The 20,273-nt window shown below is 43.8% G+C and overlaps 2 protein-coding genes across 3 annotated transcripts; both read right to left on the minus strand.

The window, feature by feature from the left end:
* Positions 1–783: 783 nt before the first annotated feature.
* On the minus strand, positions 784–12,138 carry LOC106603254 (F-box and WD repeat domain-containing 11-B). Of its 2 annotated transcripts, none has more exons than XM_014196650.2 (13): positions 11,875–12,138; positions 10,011–10,073; positions 7,584–7,806; positions 6,132–6,318; positions 5,831–5,921; positions 5,582–5,719; positions 5,262–5,380; positions 4,891–5,140; positions 3,208–3,326; positions 2,954–3,064; positions 2,557–2,635; positions 2,308–2,472; positions 784–1,711 (listed from the first exon to the last, which is right to left on the minus strand). In XM_014196650.2, the coding sequence occupies exons 1-12, from the start codon at positions 11,911–11,913 to the stop codon at positions 2,311–2,313; spliced, it is 1,581 nt and encodes a 526-aa protein (XP_014052125.1). In that variant the 5' UTR covers positions 11,914–12,138; the 3' UTR covers positions 784–1,711; positions 2,308–2,310. The 2 variants fall into 2 exon arrangements, with proteins under 2 accessions (XP_014052125.1, XP_014052126.1); XM_014196651.2 differs by having other exon boundaries at positions 784–1,714.
* A 2,720-nt stretch (positions 12,139–14,858) lies between these two features.
* Positions 14,859–19,780, minus strand: LOC106603260 (eukaryotic peptide chain release factor subunit 1). The gene is made up of 11 exons (XM_014196656.2): positions 19,518–19,780; positions 19,034–19,144; positions 17,679–17,854; positions 17,399–17,538; positions 16,988–17,126; positions 16,698–16,888; positions 16,444–16,573; positions 16,124–16,306; positions 15,941–16,005; positions 15,570–15,717; positions 14,859–15,425 (listed from the first exon to the last, which is right to left on the minus strand). Exons 2-11 carry the CDS (start codon positions 19,117–19,119, stop codon positions 15,343–15,345), a joined length of 1,341 nt encoding a protein of 446 aa, XP_014052131.1. The 5' UTR covers positions 19,120–19,144; positions 19,518–19,780; the 3' UTR covers positions 14,859–15,342.
* Between the last annotated feature and the right edge of the window lie 493 nt (positions 19,781–20,273).

A 20,273-nucleotide genomic window follows, 5' to 3' on the forward strand; every position in this document is an offset into this window, starting at 1 on the left:
CCTTCTCAATGGAATGCAGCAGCCAATACATAGAATCAAATTCTGATCAGGCTAATACACATCTCCAGTTGAAAACTGAATGGAAAATGAGCTAAAAAAACAAGCATAATCCTACACGAATAGATCTGAATGTGTTAGAGATGTATCTAGTTGTGAGCAGTGCAGCCCTTTCACAACTGGATGAAGGCCTCAACAGCCACACTCATGACCATGTCATTTCCTGCAGCTGGGATGTCTTTCCCAGGCAGGCAGCCTGTACAGCTCAGACATGTGGGCACTGTAGTACTGAGGAGGGTGGGGCAGGAGGTAGTTTCTCACTGCCCAACACCATGAAACATTTTCTTTAGAGAATGTGTGAGGAAGAGAATGGGCTGGACGTGTGTGTGGAGAGGAATGTGGGTTCCAGTGCATTACTGCATTCCTGATCACCCTTTCTGGGTACCAGCATTCCGTCTGCAGACTAACTTTGATCCTCCCCTCGATACACTACACACACACACACACACTCTTTCCAAACACCAATTCAGAGTTAATAATATATCCGAAATTCTCTAGTTTCTTGCCAATTTCCAGAGCCACACTCATTAAACCAAAAAATGTAAAACACACAACACGTCCTGCTTGTCATTTTCAGATCAGGCCTCCCTCTCTATATCAGGATTATATTTAATAGACGAGCAATGGGAGGTTGACTTCAACTGAGTGGTGGTTTGGTCTGTACATGCAGTACCGATGGCATAGATGCATGATACTGAACAAGTACATTACTCATACACACTGGTGTACACTCCTTCACATTCAAGTACTTTATTCTTATTAATGTTTTTTTTTTCCCTTTAAAAAAATCTTTTCAATATACAACACCATTTTAGACAAGACAATTCTGTTTACAACTAATTTCAGCTCAGTAAGGGGTCATTCAGAACCTAGACAGGCAGCAAGAGGGGGACAGAACAGGACAGAGGGAGAGTAAGTGAAAGACGAACGCAGGGTAGGGAACTATGGATGAGAGGGGGTGAATTTGAGAGTGGTTTGGAGAGAGAAAAAAAAAAAATCTTAGTACACTAAAACTAAATTAATTAGGTCAAAAATAAAAAATATAGAAAAACTTAAATAGGTCACTAGCACACTGTTGTCCCATCACTTATCCATGCAGTACAGTCTTCAGGGGAAAAAAACATCAGCTCTCTTCCAATTTTTTTTTTACCAAACAAAATGAGAAAATAACAAGATTGATATGTCCTTGGTGCCCAAATGGGCGGGCCTGAGGCATCTGTCACTCAGTCTGGATGCGAAGAGTTGAGCCCCGGCCCTGCCTCCTTCCTTTCTTCCCCAGGGTATCTTTAACAGGCCGTCTCCAGCCCTCTTTCTCCATTCCTCCAGCCATTCAGTTCAGATTCCTTCATGTCCATGTCTGTTACTCGGTCTTGGGTGACCAGAGTAAGGGGAGTTGGGCCTTAGAGTGTTACCTAGTAGACTCCGCTTGGTGTGTATGTTTGTGTGCGTTTTGGTTGGGGGGGGGTGTAAGGGGCAATGTGTTTGAGCACTGAAGGCCCGATGAGGGTGGGACAACCCCTCCACATGAACACCAGGAGGAGGACAGAGATGATGCAAAGAGGATGATGGAGTGGGAAGTGACCTCTGACCCTGGCACATTGACTTGGCCATTAGGACTGTCCCCGCACACACATCACATTCCACCGGGCCTGCCCTGCTGAGAGAGAGAGAGAGAGAGAGAGAGAGACACTCAGCACACTATGCAAGTAATCCTGTAGGTGTGTCCAATTTAGGTCAGGAGTCCCACCTCCAAGTAAAGAATGAAGTTAGTGGTTTATGAGCTGCAGTGCTTACCACCCCCCAACAAAACATTTTTTTTGGTAGAGTTAATAGAAGAAAAAGGGTGGGAGGCTTAAAGATTGAGACAGCAATGCAGAAAGTAAACAGCAATATCAGGTCAACTGAAGCCCACCCATATGCACAGAGCGCAGAGTCTTGCATCGCAATCACAAACCTACTTCCACTAGTGATCCTGTAGGAAAACGTGTTTGTGTGTGGGTTAGGGAACAAATCAATTGATGGCTGCTAGGGCTGATGAATCAAATATTTGTATGAATCTGGCCTGCAAAATATAGAAAGATGTGTGCTTGCTTACTTATCTTAACTATCGAAAAGCCACACAATTTGAATGAGAGCATCTTTTTCATTAAAAATATCACTTTAGTTTGTTGTATTCATTCCTCGTGTGTGTAAGTTGTGGTGAGTGTATGCAGGCGCATACTCCTGACAGTGTGCGAGAGTCGTGTGTACCTGCTATCTGGAGATGTATGTATACGTGCGAGAGGGCGACCTGCCCTCAGTCTGTCCATTGGTCGACACGTTCAGGAAGTCCCAGATGAGGATAGTGTCGTCATGGGAACTGCTGATGATCTGGAATTCATCAAACTGTAGCCTGAATACACGCCCAGAGTGCTCCTGAAAGACATCATCATATTCATCAGTATCCTCTACAATAACCATCATCTCCACCATCATGCTCTAGATCCAAGCTAAACTCACCACCAGTGTGCGCAGACAGAGGGTGCTGGCAGGGGCGCGAGGATCCAGAGCAGCTTGTAGGTCCCATACTTTGATTTTACTACAAAGGAACAGCACAGGCACGCACACCCTCTTAACATCAAAATGTAAACAAAATAGTATTCAAGTCTTGTCAGTGGATAAGCTGGAGGACCTCATACTCCGGCCTATAAAAGTTTGACTGACAGCCCAACAAATTCACTCTGATTAACAGGCCGAGACCGGGATTGGGGGAAATCAGGAGTCTGAGATCAGCAGTGAGAGAATAACAAGGATTAACAGAGGCCAAGTGCAGGATCAGAGTGAGGGAATAAAGCCATTCGTAGTGAGACATCAGCTCAGGCTAACGCCTGCCACAAAGGGATAAAGCCTCCCTTACCCATCGTAGGCTCCGCTAACGATCCTTTTGTTGTCGAATCGAATACAGCGGACCAACTCTTCATGGCCTTCCAATACCCGCAAACATGCCCCGCACTCAATATCCCACAACCTGAGGAGAGAATCCCTGTTACTTTAGCAACATTTGACAGAACAGTCATGACAAAGCATGTTCATCTCCAGGTTACAGATTCTATAAATATAGACCAGTGAGAAACACCCAGGAGAATATTCCACCCTCAAACACACACTCACCGGATAGTGTTGTCCGAGGAGCCGCTGACCACTAGTCTGTCTCTGTACTGCAGACAGGCGATGCCTCGCTTATGGCCGTTCAGCGTACGTACAAACTCGCACGTGCTGGTGCTCCACACCTGCAGGAGCGTCAAGGCAAAAACACACACCACCCAGAGGTCAACACAAAAAAAGGCAGAGACATTTCTCCTACATAATCCTTCATGTCAACAATAACAGTTTTCACTTTTGAAATCTCATCCTTCCTGTTTTCCTTCATTAGAATGCATCTGTACTAATCACTGTCTGGACCGGATGATGAAGCTGCTGAGAACAGTCTGCAGCCAGAGCTATAATCCAGCTGTACACCTCTCTGTCTTCACACACACACACACATACACACACACACGTGTCAGAGAGCGACACTGTGCAGCTGCATGAAAACATGAATGTAAACACAAAGGTATAACAGTAATACACATTTAGGGGTGTCGAGTAACACTCCCTCTCCCAAATACACATATTGCAGTCTGCCGTCCCTCCCTTATTACTTGGGGAATGTTTTCAGAGAGCTGGGGCGTAGTGTGCGGGAGACGGCTCGGTACGGAATGCCTTGGCCCGTCTCCCAGGGCGATGGGTGGGCTAGCCAGGGTCTCTTTGTTCCTGGAATCCTGGCTGCCCACAAATCCACCGTCTGGAATACGGGGAGGTACTGGGGAGCTGGGGATGAGACTGGGGTTAGGGCTGAGACGAGACAGACAGGCAGGTCCACAGTTTAGCCCCAGGAAGAGACAGACATCAGCTCTGGACTCTGGGTTCAGTCAGTGCTTGCCACAGCAGCCCTCACACTCTGGGCTAACTCAAGCTCTATGCTGCCCTCTACTGGACACATTGCACAACTGAACTCAACCAGAATGAGAGGATTTGGAAGGTTTTGGTAGGGGACACTTGATAGGTGTGGCTGGCTTGTATTTTGCATTTCAAGTATCTTCTGTGAATGAACAATGACAAGCAGTGATGGGGAAGATAACTAGCTTTTGATTAAAACCACTATGGTCATACAGAGCAGGGGGAGAGAACTGAAGCCACTCATTTATCATTCTAACTCACAGGAAGTTAAAAACCACACACACTAGCCAAGAAATCAAAGCCTGGCTGAATAACACTGGTTGTGCATTCAGTACTCTGCTAAAGCAATGTAAAGTCACTCCTTTTGTATGGTTCAGAGTGCTGGAGGATCACGCAGACAGACATGAACCGAGTTGATGCCAAATGGTTGATGTTGCAGATCTTGCAAAGACAACAGGCAGAATAAGATCTCTACAGCAAATAAGGCAACCATTTTTTTTATAATAAAGACTTAAGATCAAGATGCACAGGATCCAATGGGTTGGACACATGCTAAGAATGTCTCAAGAAAGGATCCCTAAAAAGTTGCTCTCTGGAAAATACAAGGAAGGCAGGCCAAAGATAACATGGCGACAGACTGGTGGCTGAGCTGGATCTCTCATGGGACAGGACCCAAGCTACAGCAAAAAGACTGCAGTGGCAGAGATTGTTGCGGGCTTAGATCCCACTAGGGCCGAAGAAGACTACGTTAGTAAGTCTTGTGCCACTGCAAAAGTACTAGAACATATGCTTGTTGAGATGTTGCCATGCTTGAGGCTCTAGTGAGTTGACCTTAGGTCATCGGGGCAAACTTGCCTTGATGGTACGGTCACCGGACGCTGACACGATGTACTTGTCGTCAAAGTCCACCACGTTGACCGCTGCTCTGTGGCCGACCAGCACGCGGCGCAGACTGATGTCTGTGGGCGAGGCCATGTCCCACACGGCGATGGAACGGTCCTTCGAGCACGTCACCATCAGACCGTTACAGAACCGCAAGTGGAGAACCGCCTCGTTGTGGTGGATCAGAGTGTTCAGCACCTCCCCAGTGTTCACATCCCACACCCTGAGACACCGAGAGAGATCAATATCCGTCAAACACAATATACCACATGCAGATGCCTCTTGAATGAAATAAGCTTTGGAGCTTCCTGGAGCATGGGTAAGAGCGCAGAGGAGTTGCTGACCTGACGGTGGAGTCTGAGGACCCGGTGACAATGACCCTCTCATCATACTGCAGACACAACACTGAGCCTGTATGACCCGTCAGGATCTTCAGACACTCCAGAGACTGCTTGTCCCAGATCTACACAGAAACAGAGGGTGAGAAATTCATACAAAATATTATTTATCAAAAAAAATGTACTAGACGTTGCATTGACACATTGTAAGAAGCTTTCTTGTTATACAATATCTATATTTAGAAATCTTGTATTGAAAATACCCAGTAGACATTAGATTACACCCCCCCCCCCCCCTTCAATCAACATCAAACAAGAACACCGACCTTGATGGAGTTGTCTCTGAGGCCGCTGATGATCTTGTCGTCGTCATACTGCAGACAGTAAACCCCCTTACTGTTCTCCGAGCGACACTGGATCCGCTGCAGATTGTGCCGACCACACCTCCAGTTAGCCTCGATCGTCTAAAGAGAGCGGGGGAAGGGGGGGGGGGGTTAGTGAATGGGAAACATAGGAAAGATCAGTGAGAAGAGAGTGAGGTTGAAGGGGACAAGGGGAGCAGCAGAAACACTCACCTCTATGTCCTGGATGATTTTGGGGTACAGGGAGCGGTAGTAGGAGTTTGGTGGGACTTCTGTGGTTCGATTCTTAAACAGGTACTTTTCCCTAGAAGAGAGAACACATTCACTATTTAAACAAAATGCCCAAACATATTCATCTCCACAACACCAATTGTCTTCTCCTAAGGTGAAGTTGCTTGGATACATTCTATTACGTTGATTCTTGAGAACAGATATTGATCCATTCTACTGGTGATCTGAATGAAACTCATTGTGATTCAGGGTGTTCCAGCCAGCGATCCCAGTCCGTACTCACCACTGGTGCCTCTCTGACAGGCCTTTCCAGAGGGGGTCTGTACGGACCATGCGTTCTATGAGTTTCTTCCACAGCATTCCCTCCGAGATGACCCTCTGCCACTCCTTACAGACCAGCTCTGCCGAGCACAGCGAGCGCGAGTCCAGGAAGGACAGGATGTTCTCCGCTATGTGGTCGAGACCCTGAGCTATAACCACAAGGAGTAGAAGTACTCATGTAATTGTGAATGTGTGGATGAACTGAGCCTGGGGTGTATTCATTAGTCAGATACCGCAGCAAACAATTGCAAAATGTTTAGTCTAATGAAAAGGTTTTGCCCACGTAAATGAGTTTTGGACAAATCCAGGTAGGTCCCTACCGGTTTCAATAGCTTCAGTTTGGTTCCTAGTCAATATACACCCCTCTAAAGTGGTTTCTTTTGGAGCATTTAGTGGTGGCGAGGTAGGAGTTATATTGGTTGTGGTATATTCTGTATAAGCGCACTCATTTTAGGGATGTGACAAATGGACAGTTTTGTGTTTAAAACAGACATTTTTGTATCAGTTTACCTTAAAACGATAAGAGAAAATGCCCAAATTCCACTTAAATTCACAATGCAGAATAATGGTCTTATTACATATGGCCGGGCAATGAAGTTATATCTACCGCGGTCATATCGTTGAAAGCGCCTCGGCTACGACATATTTGGTTATCTAAGGGTACACTATGGCTCTTTAAATGCCGACATGAAACCTTCTCTAAAGATAGTTTCGAAGTGCCCCTGAACAGGTATTTCTCTGTAAAGGAATGACGCTTCTGAAGCAGGACTCACGTCCATCACTAGGCGACCATAACTGTCAATCAAATAACCTCGAGCTGTCTGCGCGCAGACCACTGACTCCTAAAAAAAGTACTCTAAAGTTTGTTAAAATACCGTGAGTTACCAAGGCGTTTAGTAGAAAGAAAACATCTTCCGCTAAACTGAGACTGATATAGTTGCCGTTCTTCCGAGAACAAAAACACTCGCATCTTTCATAGCGAGGTAGCAAGGGACGGAGAGAGGGGAGGGGCACAGTATAGGCAGGTCGGCCACTTGGCAGGCAGAGTCAGAACAGAGCACTAGGCCTATCTATCAGGAATCAAAAGCTGTATCTCGCAATGGAATGCTCTATTTTGTCGTTTCTTGGCTTGCAGGGCATATGATCAATGAATAGACAAGGATATTATACACGCAACAGACTGAAGCCTTAACACACAACCGCATCATTAGCAAAGAGAAAGAGCAGGTGAGCCAGCTGCACTGTGATTTAAAATGTCTGAAAAGAATATTAAAATACATAATTTTTCCATTTGGGATTTTTCTTAATATTAAGGATTCCAATTTTGTTTAAACATTTTCGCATTCACCCCCCTAATATAATACATGACGTGGCCATGCTAACAAGTAATATCAAACTGCAGTGTGTACCATACCTGGCAGTGCAGTGATGAAGTCCCTTTGGAGCATTGGTTTGAGGTAGGAGTTGATGTGGCCGTGTTGGTAGTGGCACATGCGTGAAATCAGGTGTTCCACAAACTCCACTTGGTCAGCCTCAGACCACTGGTCAAACAGCTGGACGCACACGTCCTTCTCCTTCTCATAGTTCCCTTCCGATGGCCGCTTCCTTGAGCCCGTCGTCGGACCGTTAGTGATCGTCTAAACACAGAAATGGAACGGTTATAAACCATCAGTCAGTCTACAGTGGTGTGTACTGTAAAATGTATGGACTCGTCAGAGCTTCAGTCGACATGGCTCTCTTGTCAAATGAGGGACGGGCTTTGGGCCTTGATAAAGCTAGTCAGTGTACAGAACTCTACGGGCCGGTATCCCGGACAATCTCTATTGAGCATTCTTTTAAGTCCAGTACTAGAATGAATGTACAGTTGAAGTCAGACGTTTACATACACCGTAGCCAAATACATTTAAACTCAGTTTCACAATTCCTGATATTTAATCCTAGTAGAAATTCCCTGTCTTAGGTCAGTTAGGATCACCACTTTATTTTAAGAACGTGAAATGTCAGAATAATAGTAGAGAGAATTATTTATTTCAGCTTTTATTTCTTACATCACATTCCCAGTGGGTCAGAAGTTTACATACACTAAAGTAGTATTTGGTAGCATTGCCTTTAAATTGTTTAACTTGGGCCAAATGTTTTGGGTAGCCTTCCACAAGCTTCCCACAATAAGTTGGGTGATTTTTGGCCCATTCCTCCTGACAGAGCTGGTGGAACTGAGTCAGGTTTGTCGGCCTCCTTGCTCGCACACGCTTTTTCTGTTCTACCCACAAATTTTCTAATGGGATTGAGGTCAGGGCGTTGTGATTGCCACTCCAATACCTTGACTTTGTTGTCCTTAAGCCATTTTGCCACAACTTTGGAAGTCTGCTTGGGGTCATTGCCCATTTGGAAGACCCATTTGCGACCAAGCTTTAACTTCCTGATGTCTTGAGATGTTGCTTCAATATATCCACAAAATTTTCCTGCCTCATGATGCCATCTATTTTGTGAGGTGCACCAGTCCCTCCTGCAGCAAAGCACCCCCACAACATGATGCTGCCACCCCCGTGCTTCACGGTTGGGATGGTGTTCTTTGGCATGCAATCCTCCCCCTTTTTCCTCTAAATATAATGATGGTCATTATGGCCAAACAGTTCTATTTTTGTTTCATCAGACCAGAGGACATCTCTCCAAAAAGTACAATATTTTCTGTACAGCACTTTGATATATCAGCTGATGTAAGAAGGGCTATATAAATACATTTGATTTGTCCCCATGTGCAGTTGCAAACCGTAGTCTGCCTATATGACGGTATTGGAGCGGTGGCTTCTTCCTTGCTGAGCAGGTTATGTCGATGTAGGACTCGTTGTACTGTGGATATAGATACTCTTGTACCCGTTTCCTCCAGCATCTTCACAAGGTCCTTTGCTGTTGTTCTGGGATTAATTTGCACTTTTCGTACAAAAGTACGTTCATCTCTAGGAGACAGAACAAGTCTCCTTCCTGAGCGGTATGATGGCTGCGTGGTCCCATGGTGTTTATACTTGCGTACTATCGTTTGTACAGATGAACGTGGTACGTTCAGGCGTTTGGAAATTGCTCCCAAGGATGAACCAGACTTGGAGGTCTTAGCTGATTTCTTTTGATTTTCCCATGATGTCAAGCAAAGAGGCACTGAGTTTGAAGGTAGGCTTTGAAATACATCCACAGGTACACCTCCAATTGACTCAAATAATGTCAATTAGCCTGTCAGACCAGGCCATGACATCATTTTCTGGAATTTTCTAAGCTGTTTAAAGACACAGTCAACTTAGTGTATGTAAACATTTGACCCACTGGAATTGTGATACAGTGAATTTATAAGTGAAATAATCTGTCTGTAAACAATTGCTGGAAAAATTACTTGTGTCATGCACAAAGTAGATGTCCTAACCGACTTGCCAAAAATATAGTTTGTTAACAAGAAATTTGTGGAGTGGTTGAAAAATGAGTTTTAAATGACTCCAACCTAAGTGTATGTAAACTTCTGACTTCAACTGTATGTCTGGGAAACTGGCTTTATATATTGAATCTGGTTTTGGTGTGTGTGGATTGCCTCTTCATATTGCCATGACGACGTTGTGCACAGAGAAAGGTTTTTGATGACACTGTAGTCTGGCATTAGTACACACACTGTTCACTGACCACTGGAAACCACAACTAGATTGTCAATATTGATGGCACAAGGCACACTTTAAAGATAATTAAGAAGACATAAAAATGGGAGATACGCTAACGGGTTATAAATGTGTTCTTTGGAGGTGGACTAGGCTAATATGTGTCGGTGACCGGCTGGCCGTGGACCCATGGTCTGTTGCCTCACCTTGAACACTGTGATCTTCTTTGACGAGAGGTCATCTGTCTGGGAGTCCATGAAAGTGGTGTTCTGAGGGGGAGAGGCCATTAGTAAATCAAGAGACATTATTCATTAACATAACACACAGACAGCCCAAACCTTCCGGTCCAAACTGTACAACATCCAATGTACCATGGGGGACCAATTACAATACCAGAATAGCAGGCTTGTCATCATTTCTCATCTGAAGAAACAGTCAGTCAAAGTAAGCTAATTGTTTAAGCATGGGGGACTGGGTTCAACGTTGATGTGCATTAGGTATCAGCAGAGGGTTGTTGGATTTGAAGAGGGAGGGAGGAATCCATGGCTTGTCAACAGCTGCCCCTTATTCAGACCTGCAAAGCCATGTCAATCTGACATGTATTCAGAAGATTGACATGAAATCTGATAAAGAAAATCAGACCTTATAGGGTTGGCTGCGAGAGGCAACACCAGATGGTATGATAATTCCATTTAAAAACAGTCCTGGCTGTGTCTAAATGTTTTCAGCCTTTGTGTCCTCCTAGGAGCATGTGGGTATGTTTGTTTGGGGCAACAGATTATCTACAACTGAACCTAAACGCATGCAGTCATTTTTATTTAGCTGACATTACTCCTGCCTGTATCGACATTAAGTGATCGTGTCATATGCCACAAGCCTAGACTGGCACGCTTTGTCCAATACAGAAGCACAGGACTAGGCTGCTAACGTTACTTTGCAAGATAGCCAGTGACATACTGTGTGATAGCAAATCTTTGCCCATATGTCACTGGCTAAGGTGACAACACAGAAGAGAACACTGTCTGGAACAAAATGCACCCATGTAGGAGCTACGTTAACAAGATAATCGGGTGACAATCTACGGATGGCTAAATCAAAAATAGCGTCACGATAATAGTTAGCCATCATAATTGTATCTAACATTACCGACGATTACGTTAATTTCTGAATAGCTAACCTAACTACCTGGCCTTTTTGCCTGACGAGATTGTCATACTGACTTGTTAGCTAACGTGACCTACTCAGAAAATGTAGACAAAACTCCGGCTGTTAGCTTCGAACATATCAAACATAATTACTTGTTTATTACGCAAGCTAATGTCAGCTAACCACTTCCTTCTACGCATCTTGAAAAGCCACTGATTCACAATGACACAAACGAAACTCTAGTGTTCGGTATTGAACAGGGTGGGGAGTGCCTCTTTTAGCTAACGTTAGTTATAAATATATATATATGTGCGAGGTTGACAATCAGGGTAGTTATGTACCTAGTCGGCTAACAAGAAATCGTTAGCCAATGGTTGGCGCTCAAGAAACAGTACACATTTATCGGAAACCTAACTTTATGTTTAACCTGGAAAGCTTGTGGCTAACTTGGAGTCGGACAAATGGCGCAGCGGCGACGCAGTGAGATCCAATCGCCTAGCTAGTTTTCTTTGCTAGTTAACTGGTTAGCATGTAAGTATTTAACGACGGGGCCACTTCCCGGCCCTTTCTCATACTAGCAGACTCACTCCTCGTCCAGTCGACCTCTACCATTCGGATGACAATCATTCACTTCCCAATCATTTCCAAAATCATTATGGTGTTACCTAGAATAATTACAAACATGAACCACGGGTTAAATGTTAGATCAGACATTGGGCCCTCCCTCTACTCGCTAGGTAGCTAACAGTACTACTAGCTAATGTTAGCTAGGCATATTCTATTTTCTATGTCATCTCGGCTTTCCCGTGTGTTCAAAATCGTTTCGATCGGTTCTACTCGAGTGTTAATAACATATTACGCACTCCGACACACACTGACATCGATATTATGGTGCAGAAAGTAATCATCTAATCCAAAACTCACCATCAGCTCCAACGTTTTGTCCTCCATCTCCGGCTCCATATTGTTGCTCCCCGAAACTCGCTCGCTGCGAAAATGGAAACCCAGCCCTGAGTCCGCGACGGGCCGCAGATGATATGACGTCACAGAACCCAACTGGGAGGGAGGGTTCACTGAAGCATAGACTTACTTGGTTGGTCGAGAAATTATAAAGAAGGAATCGTCATTCTGTGGTTGGCTCTTTTCTGCTGCTAAGGGAAAGAGGCTGTGCTTGTTCCGAGGGTCAACTTCCGCCAGGTGCTGCTCAGACGACCTGATCTACAAATCCCATCCACTTGCAAAAGACTGATTACAACAGTTCATGATGTAAAGATTAGCGATTCTACACCGTGTCTAGAATTGGGAAGATGATCATTAAAATTATATTGAAAGTTATATTATAAATGGTCTTCCCTTTATGCATCCGACTCGCTAATCACTGTTATATTGGCAAGGGCTGGATATAAATATGACACGTAACTTTCCCTTTTAACAGCGAAGAGAATAGTGTACTTTTCACTGGATGTACCAAGACATTCAATACACTAAAATTCCTGTTGAAAAAAATGCAAAGGGTAATATTTACTTTGTGTATACTAAATAAGCCCTGAATCAAACTGCACACGCCTGCAGTCACACGAAAGTCATATGCAGGAGTGTATATATATCCCATAATCTTAATTTTATGAACCTTTTCTAATAGGAAATCCACTGGGCCAACCAAGTCTTGACACCTGATTTGCAAACAATGAGGTCATTTAATACATCTCATACAAAATGGTGACATGAGTAGATCAAATCCAGCAAGTATCATAACATGGGCTTTTGATGTTGAAAAGTCAGCACACATCACATTCATAACTTGATAAAATAGCTCACTGTGCCCCAAAAGGGGCTACATAGAACCATCCCACCATACCATTCTTACGTGCCAGATCCAGACAATAGTCCCCCATAGCTCACATTCAGGCTGACAAAATATATTTTTTTAGACACTGCAGGCCACAAAAGCCCCCAAACCAACATCCAGTGCCTCTGACCAAAATGTTCCGTGACTAAATCCTTTCGGCAGGGAGAAACAAAGCTAGGCAGGGCTGTGTCAAACCTACAGGTAACTGCCAAAATAAAGGGAACACTAACCTAAAGCATCTTAATAGGTCGTCGGGCCACAACATCTTCAATGCGCATTGGCATAGATTCTACATGGGTCTGGAAGTCTACTGGAGGGATGTGACACCATTATTACACGAGAAATGCAATCATTTTGCTTTGTTGGACATGGTGGTGGAAAACGCCATCTCGGGCGCCGCTCCAGAATCTCCCACAAGTGTTCAATTGGGTTGAGATCTGGTGACTGAGACGGCCACGGCCTATGGTTTACATTGTTTTCATGCTCATCGAACCATTTAGTGACCACTCATGCCTTGTGGATGGGGCCATAGCCATCATAATGGGCAACTGGGCCTGCCCAGCATTTTCATACATGACCATAAGCATAAGAATTCTTAGGAGCCACACCTGCGTGGAACCACCTGCTTTCAATATATTTTGTATCCCTCATTTACTTGCGTTTGCTATATTTTGGCAGTTACCTGTATATAATGGTAGGGGAAAGACTGGAGACAGTCAGAGCCATTAATCACATCCAGTACCATCATACTCAAAAATAATAACTATACAGATTTCTATTGATATAGATCAGGATGGGCAACTCCAGTCCTCAGGGGCCTGATTGTTGTCACACATTTCCCCCAACCCCAGCTGAAACACCTGACTGGAAACAACACAACCCCGAACAACTTCTACCCCCAAGCCACGACTGCTAAATAGCTAATTACATAGTCCGGGTAGCTATTGCTTAACTATCTGCATTGACCCTTTTTGCACTAAGTCGGACTCATCACATACACTGCTGTTAATCTATCCTGTTGTCTGGTGACTTTATCCCTACCTATATGTACATATCTACCTCAATTATCTCGTACCCCTGCACAGACTCAGTGCTACTGTAGTACCCTGTGTGTATATAGCCAAGTTATCATTAACCATTGTGTATTTATTCCATGTTATTTTTCTATTATTTGTCTTTAAAAAAAAGAAAATCTGCATTGTTGGGAAGACCAGTAAGTAAGCATTTCACTGTTAGTCTACACCTGTTGTTAACAAAGCATGTGATGCCAATAATCAAGCTCTACAGTTTAGAATGCAATTAGTTTAAAATCAGCTGTTTGCTATGGATGGGGACAAAGTGTGACACCAATCCCCCCCCCCCCCCAATCCCTGACGGCAAACCTTCATGCGTATAGAGTGCTCATACCAGGGGTGCATTCAGTACACTTCAACATTTGCAACATTGCGCAACGGTTTGTATTGAACGACACGTTTCCCCAAAAACACTACACACCGCTTTGGTGGTGGCCTGATCAACATGGGTGTGACCATCTAAAAATCACAGAACTCATACTGCACACCATATGGTAACTGCCCCCTGGGACATCATAATCACGCTCTTCAACTGGTCATTCAGTATTGAACACGACCCAGTAACATGCCTGGAAGAGAAGACATACAAAACTGCCTGGCAACAAGCACACTGACTCTCATTGTCTGAATTGCACAGTGACAAACTGACCAATCAATCACAGTAAACATTGAACACAGATGTCTCTGTGGAACGGGGGGAATGAAAGTATGAATGGTCACAGCACTGAGGGCATGGTTCATTATGCTTAATAGAGTGGTGTGTACACAAGGCAATATAAAAGAAGACGACATACAAACCTAAATCTCAGCTCTGGGAACTCTGTATGAGTCATAAAGGGCAAGGGTCCTCGAAATGAAAAAACATACAAGAAAACAGTACGGGCTCAAAGTACAGCACCTGTGACAGTGAATAAATGACCAGGGGGGAGCTGGGACAAAATAAAGCAGGTGCTGAAATAAAGATTGGATGAGACGGGAGGCAGGGACAGGGTATGGGATAGTAAAGCAGCTCCAATTTAATCATTATTTCCTTGCTCTCTACATAAATTTGATTTAAAAAAGGAAAACAAAATCAGAATCTCAAAACACAGAAGCAGGTACCAGTAAAAATGTTAAAAAATAAAGGGAAATTGAGTTGGAAGAAGAAAGTGGGGAGTGATGACAAAAATAGATTTGTATAACCTATCAGTGTGGCCTAGAGAAGGCCAAGCAGGCAGGCAGGAGTGTGGCCTTGCTGTCAGTCACTTTGAATCAGTCATTAACGCGGAACAAACCAAGACGAGCTCCATCCAACCAGGTGATGAGTCACTGCTTCAAGTCAGGGAAACGTTGATATACGGCATCACGTCCATGTCTTTTATTTGAAGGTCTGGGTCTCCCTCCTGACTACTTGCTTTCCTTCCACCAGTATTTCGGTCAAATCAGGGAAAGCCTTTCAATTGATTAATTTCTTGTTTCAGTCTCAACTACCTAGTAGTCATCCAAATCAAATAACTCATCGTCTTCTCCTTGGTACTCTATGGCCTGGAAATCCACCCTGTACCGCAAGATCCCTGTGGAGGTGAAGTAGAGGAAGAATCATAGTCTTAGGTAACTCTGCAGAGGTGCATTACAGTGACAATATTTGTTTATGTATTCACATGACCCCAGAATAATAGTAAAAGCCTTTAGTTATGAATGTATAATCAAACTCTTACCACCAATTCCACCAAAGCCTTTGACAAACTGGGATCCTTCTTGGCTCTTGTCAGTGACAATCTCCAGACAGGCTCCAAACTTCTTATAGCTATTGGCGAACCATTCAAGTAACGGCATGCTCTCGATCAGCTCATGCTCCTGCCCAGTCTGTTGAAATACACCCACACCCCAAAAAAGTGGATCAGGGAAAACTGTGAGATCCTTTTATGAGAATTCGCCTTATAAAAGTGGTGGATTCAAACACAGGAAGTAGACATTAGGTGAAATTTAAGAGACAAAATGACGTCACATTTTAAAAAAGAGCCTCTAGAACCACAACAGAACTTCCTTCATACACTTGTGTAGGTTATGGAAAGAACTTCTCACTGACCTCTTTGTCTGTGAAGTGAGACTTGTCTTTCTCCTGCTCTGGTGTCAAATACAACGTTTTCTCATCTGGATCAGTGGAAGAAGAGGTTGAACAGAACAGACATGGGGCAAGAAAGAGAGACATGTTAAGACCAGAATCCCTCAACTGAATGCATTTTGTATATGGCGCACATCATTTACATACCTGTACCCTTCTCCACCATAGCAAGTCCCTCTGCTCCGTGGCATCGTAGGATGTATCTCATGGTATCCAGGTTCTCGTAGACAATCAGAATCTCAACAGCACCCATTTCCAGGGCTTTCAGTGTGTCTTCCACCCCAAAGCAGTACTTCCCTGTATCCTGGCTGATCTCATCAAAGTATCGTCCTGGGAGAAGAGGTCCTCTATATTATCAATATGACAACAGGATGGATCATGTCCGTGCCAGAGAGACACTCAAGCACTCATGATAGATATCATAGTAGACATTCACACAAATGAACAAATCAGCTGTATCCAAGTACCTATAAGTTTCTTCTCCTGAATGAATTTAACATTGGAAAGCACTTCTGCGGACAGCTCAATGGCCTGGTTGAACCCATTCTCCCCACCATATGATATGTCAACCAGCTTCAGGATCTTTGCTTGTAGCCTCTGCATGGACATGAGTCAGGAATTCATCAGTCAAACAGATCACATATCAGACATATAATGCTACAATGGCAATGCTGACAATGGCACCAGAAAACCCTGGAATCGTGGGTCTGGAGATACTGACCGGGTCAAACATATCTGACTGGCTGAGCTCCGTCTTGAAGTCAGCTGAACCAGCCAAGACCATGCCTGCTACGTTGACCTTGTCGTTGGAAACAAAAAGCGTGACTGCCGTCTCCGCCACCTTTCGGACGTAGTTGTGTCTCTTCTCCATCCTCAAACGAGCAAAACGCAAGGCAGACTGCCCTCCTCTGCCTGAAAGAGGACCGTTTGTTATACATGGTTGTGTGTGGACAGGCTGGCTGTAATTCTGTTCATGAGTGTATGTTGCACGTGAATGTAGGGGTTTTTAACCATGCTTCTTGGGTAGGTCCACTGTGAACTTGTGCAGCACCTCCCTGGTGTTGCCCTGCAGGGTTCCGAAGAGGGCGCCACTTCCATCAATCACAATGAAACCAAACTTGCTGTCATCTGAGAGCAAGGCTGTAAGAGCCTAAGAGACAGAAAATACATTAGGTAAGATGTCATTTCTCATTTCAATAGAAAGGTGGTCAATATTGACTGTCAGCTGTGCATAACTTCAGGCTACACACAACACCAACTTGTTTCACCAAAACAGGCAACACAGATTTTTTTATATCAGAAGATGCCATTTTGTGCAATCCAAAACTCCTTATTTCCCAGTTAGTCACAATAAGCCAATAGGCCCATAGGAAAGATGGTAAGGTGGGAAAATAATGAACCCGGAGTGTTGAACAACCTTACCTCTGTGTGGAACTTGTTGTCACAGAGATACAGAGAAGTGTTGATGGGTTTAAAAGGCTCAAAGTCAATATTGACTTTTTTCTCTTTGCCCTCGTCAGTCACAATGGTGCCACAGTATACAACCAAGCCATTGGGAGGCACTGCAGGGTAAAAAATAAAATAAGTTAGCTCTCAGAGATCAATTGATTGAAATAAGAAATGCCCGTAACCAAGCCAGGACCACCTCAAATTACTTCATACAGAGAGAGAGGGTTTCACTACTGACATCACACATACACACCTTTATTGTAGAGTTTGAGTCTCTGCTGTACAGAGGTGATGGCTCCGAGCACAGAGAGCCTGTTAACTCTGCTTTTAATATTGGATGCAGTGCCAAACTCATCAGCCAACATCTTGGCCACTCTGGAGATCTGATCCTTTGGAGGGATGATCAAGGAGATCATACTCGTACCATTCCTGAGAGGATTGCATTGAACCCACGTTAAAACACATCCTTTGAGTAGAAAGTAAGTTGCACAGTAACTCAAGCGAAATTATGTCCGCAAGCTATTTATTGAAACAACTTTGTAAAAACAAGAACCATAAATTATGGATCGCTAAACCTGTCCTACAGATCCTGTTTACCTAAGCAAGCCAGGCCTTTTCATACACATATAGTATTAAACCTGACTGCTCTAAGGAAAACTCTTATGACAGGTTGTCAGATGAGGACATTACTACAGTAGTGGTCTTCATATTTCCACATTTTTGTTTTGACCATCATGTTGACAGGTGTGGGCCACAAGATTTGCTGCTGCCCCTAGTCAAGGGGGTGAAGGTCACAGTAGTTTGTTCACAGAGTGAACTCATAAAACAACTTGACCCACTGCACTATATAGACAACCACTTGGGAGAGTGCTCATTGCACAGGACAGGTGTGGAATGTAGATAAGCTAAGTTCCAGATAGTTTGATGTAGGGACAAACAGGTCAATGAAAGGCATAGGAATTACTTGACCTTTTGATCTAAAATCAACTACTCCGGCTGACAGGTCTATTGCCAGCCAGTCAAAACGTGATGTGGCACTGACAGTTTTGGCTTAGTGAAAACTGCCATGAAATTACAATTTAAAGCAGAACTTGTCCAGTGTCACTCAAACAATTTGAATGTAAAGATTACCTAGATATGGTTGGGCATCAGCTGTGTTTACTATACTAAAACAATGTGTAGGTTCAGATTGTCAGATAGCTGATAATACTAGTAGGTTAACTAGCGGTGAATTTCAGATACTAGTACTGTCAGCTAGCTAGCTGTGAATGTAAAGAAGCCCTTGAAGTTACAAAACGAATAACTGCCTAGCAAACGTTAGCTGTGGTAACATTAGCTAGCTACATGACTACTCACACTTTCGAAACATAGATCAATGCCACTAACATGTGACTTAGCTGGTCAGCTAGCCAACTAGCTATGCGTTCAAATAAATATTCAAACTAACACCACTTGCTAGTTAGTAAGCTAGCTAAAACGTACACTAAAATAATTGTTAGCTAGCTCATATATGGGCCTGGTACCAGTTAGTGGCTCAATATGATGAAGAAAGTCACTAACAAAACCATGCATTTGCCATGTCTTCCCACTTGTCATGTCCACACGTACCCCCGAGCAGCTTCCAGACTTTTGATCAACTTCTTTATCTTCCATATCTCCACGTTCCTGTCTGCTGCGTTGGGGTCGTCCGCCATTTTTTCCGCGGTGTCTATTTAGGACCTAGTGTGAGGGTATGTAGTAACGTTAGCAGCAGCATCAAACTATGGACGGCGATATCAAGTTAACAACACAGACGTTTGTTGTACGCCTCAAGAAAAATATAGCAACATTAAATGGATATATTATACTATTTCCCCAACACACCAGCAAGGACGATAATATTTGCCCAGCTGATCTTGTCAGCAACCGGGTCCTAGTAGCTACCGGTCTCGGCTGGGAAATGCCCTGGCTTTTAAATCCTGCCCAGGCCCTAGAGTCCACCCCACTAGCTCAAGTATTGCGGAATGTCAACGTTATTAGAAACATAATTATGCATATGGATCAAACGCCAATTCCTAACAATGATCGCTCAAAAACATGCAATGTTACTTGCCCCAAGTGCCGTTCTGTCTTCACTTTATCTCTCAAATCACACCTATTTAATTTGTCGTCAGCCCTGACGTTGTTGAGCTCGAGCTCCACTCAAGCCGGTTTGTTGCTACGCATGGTGTCGTCACTAGTTACCACAGCCACAAATTCATAATTATGGTAAACCCTAGGTCGAACATATATTGTCATCTTCAATTTAGGCTTAACCACCGCCCATTTCGACAATGTATTGTTTTACAGTCTGATTTTAAACCTAACCTTAACTCTGACCACAGTGCTAACCCTATGCCACATTTTAAATTAAGACCAAAAAAGCGATGTTTTGTTTTCATTACTTTTTACGACATAACTTTGGTAACTACTGACAAGTTGTTTTGGAGGCGGTTGGAAGAATTCCGGTTGAGGATCACTTCCTGGAAACGACATAGATACGGTTCACTCTGACATGTTTCATTGGGCTAAAGAGTGGGTGGGTGGACCTGCGAAAAGATACCTGAAAACGTACCTGTAATCAGAGAGGAAGTCAGTTCAGTGTATTCCAATATCTTTGCTGTAGGCCAGGGTTTCCCAAACTCGGTGCACGTTTTGTTTTTTGTCCTAGTACTACACAGCTGATTCAAATAACAAGATTTGAATCATATTTGAAATGTTGTGGCAAAACCAAGGACCGAGTTTGGGAAACGCTTCTGTAGGCTAATAAACCAGGTTTCCATCCAAGCTTTTTATGCGAGTAAAGTACATATCCGATAAAAAACAAATG

This window comes from Salmo salar, chromosome ssa04 (genome assembly GCF_905237065.1).
Source record: "Salmo salar chromosome ssa04, Ssal_v3.1, whole genome shotgun sequence".
Lineage (NCBI taxonomy): Eukaryota > Metazoa > Chordata > Actinopteri > Salmoniformes > Salmonidae > Salmo > Salmo salar.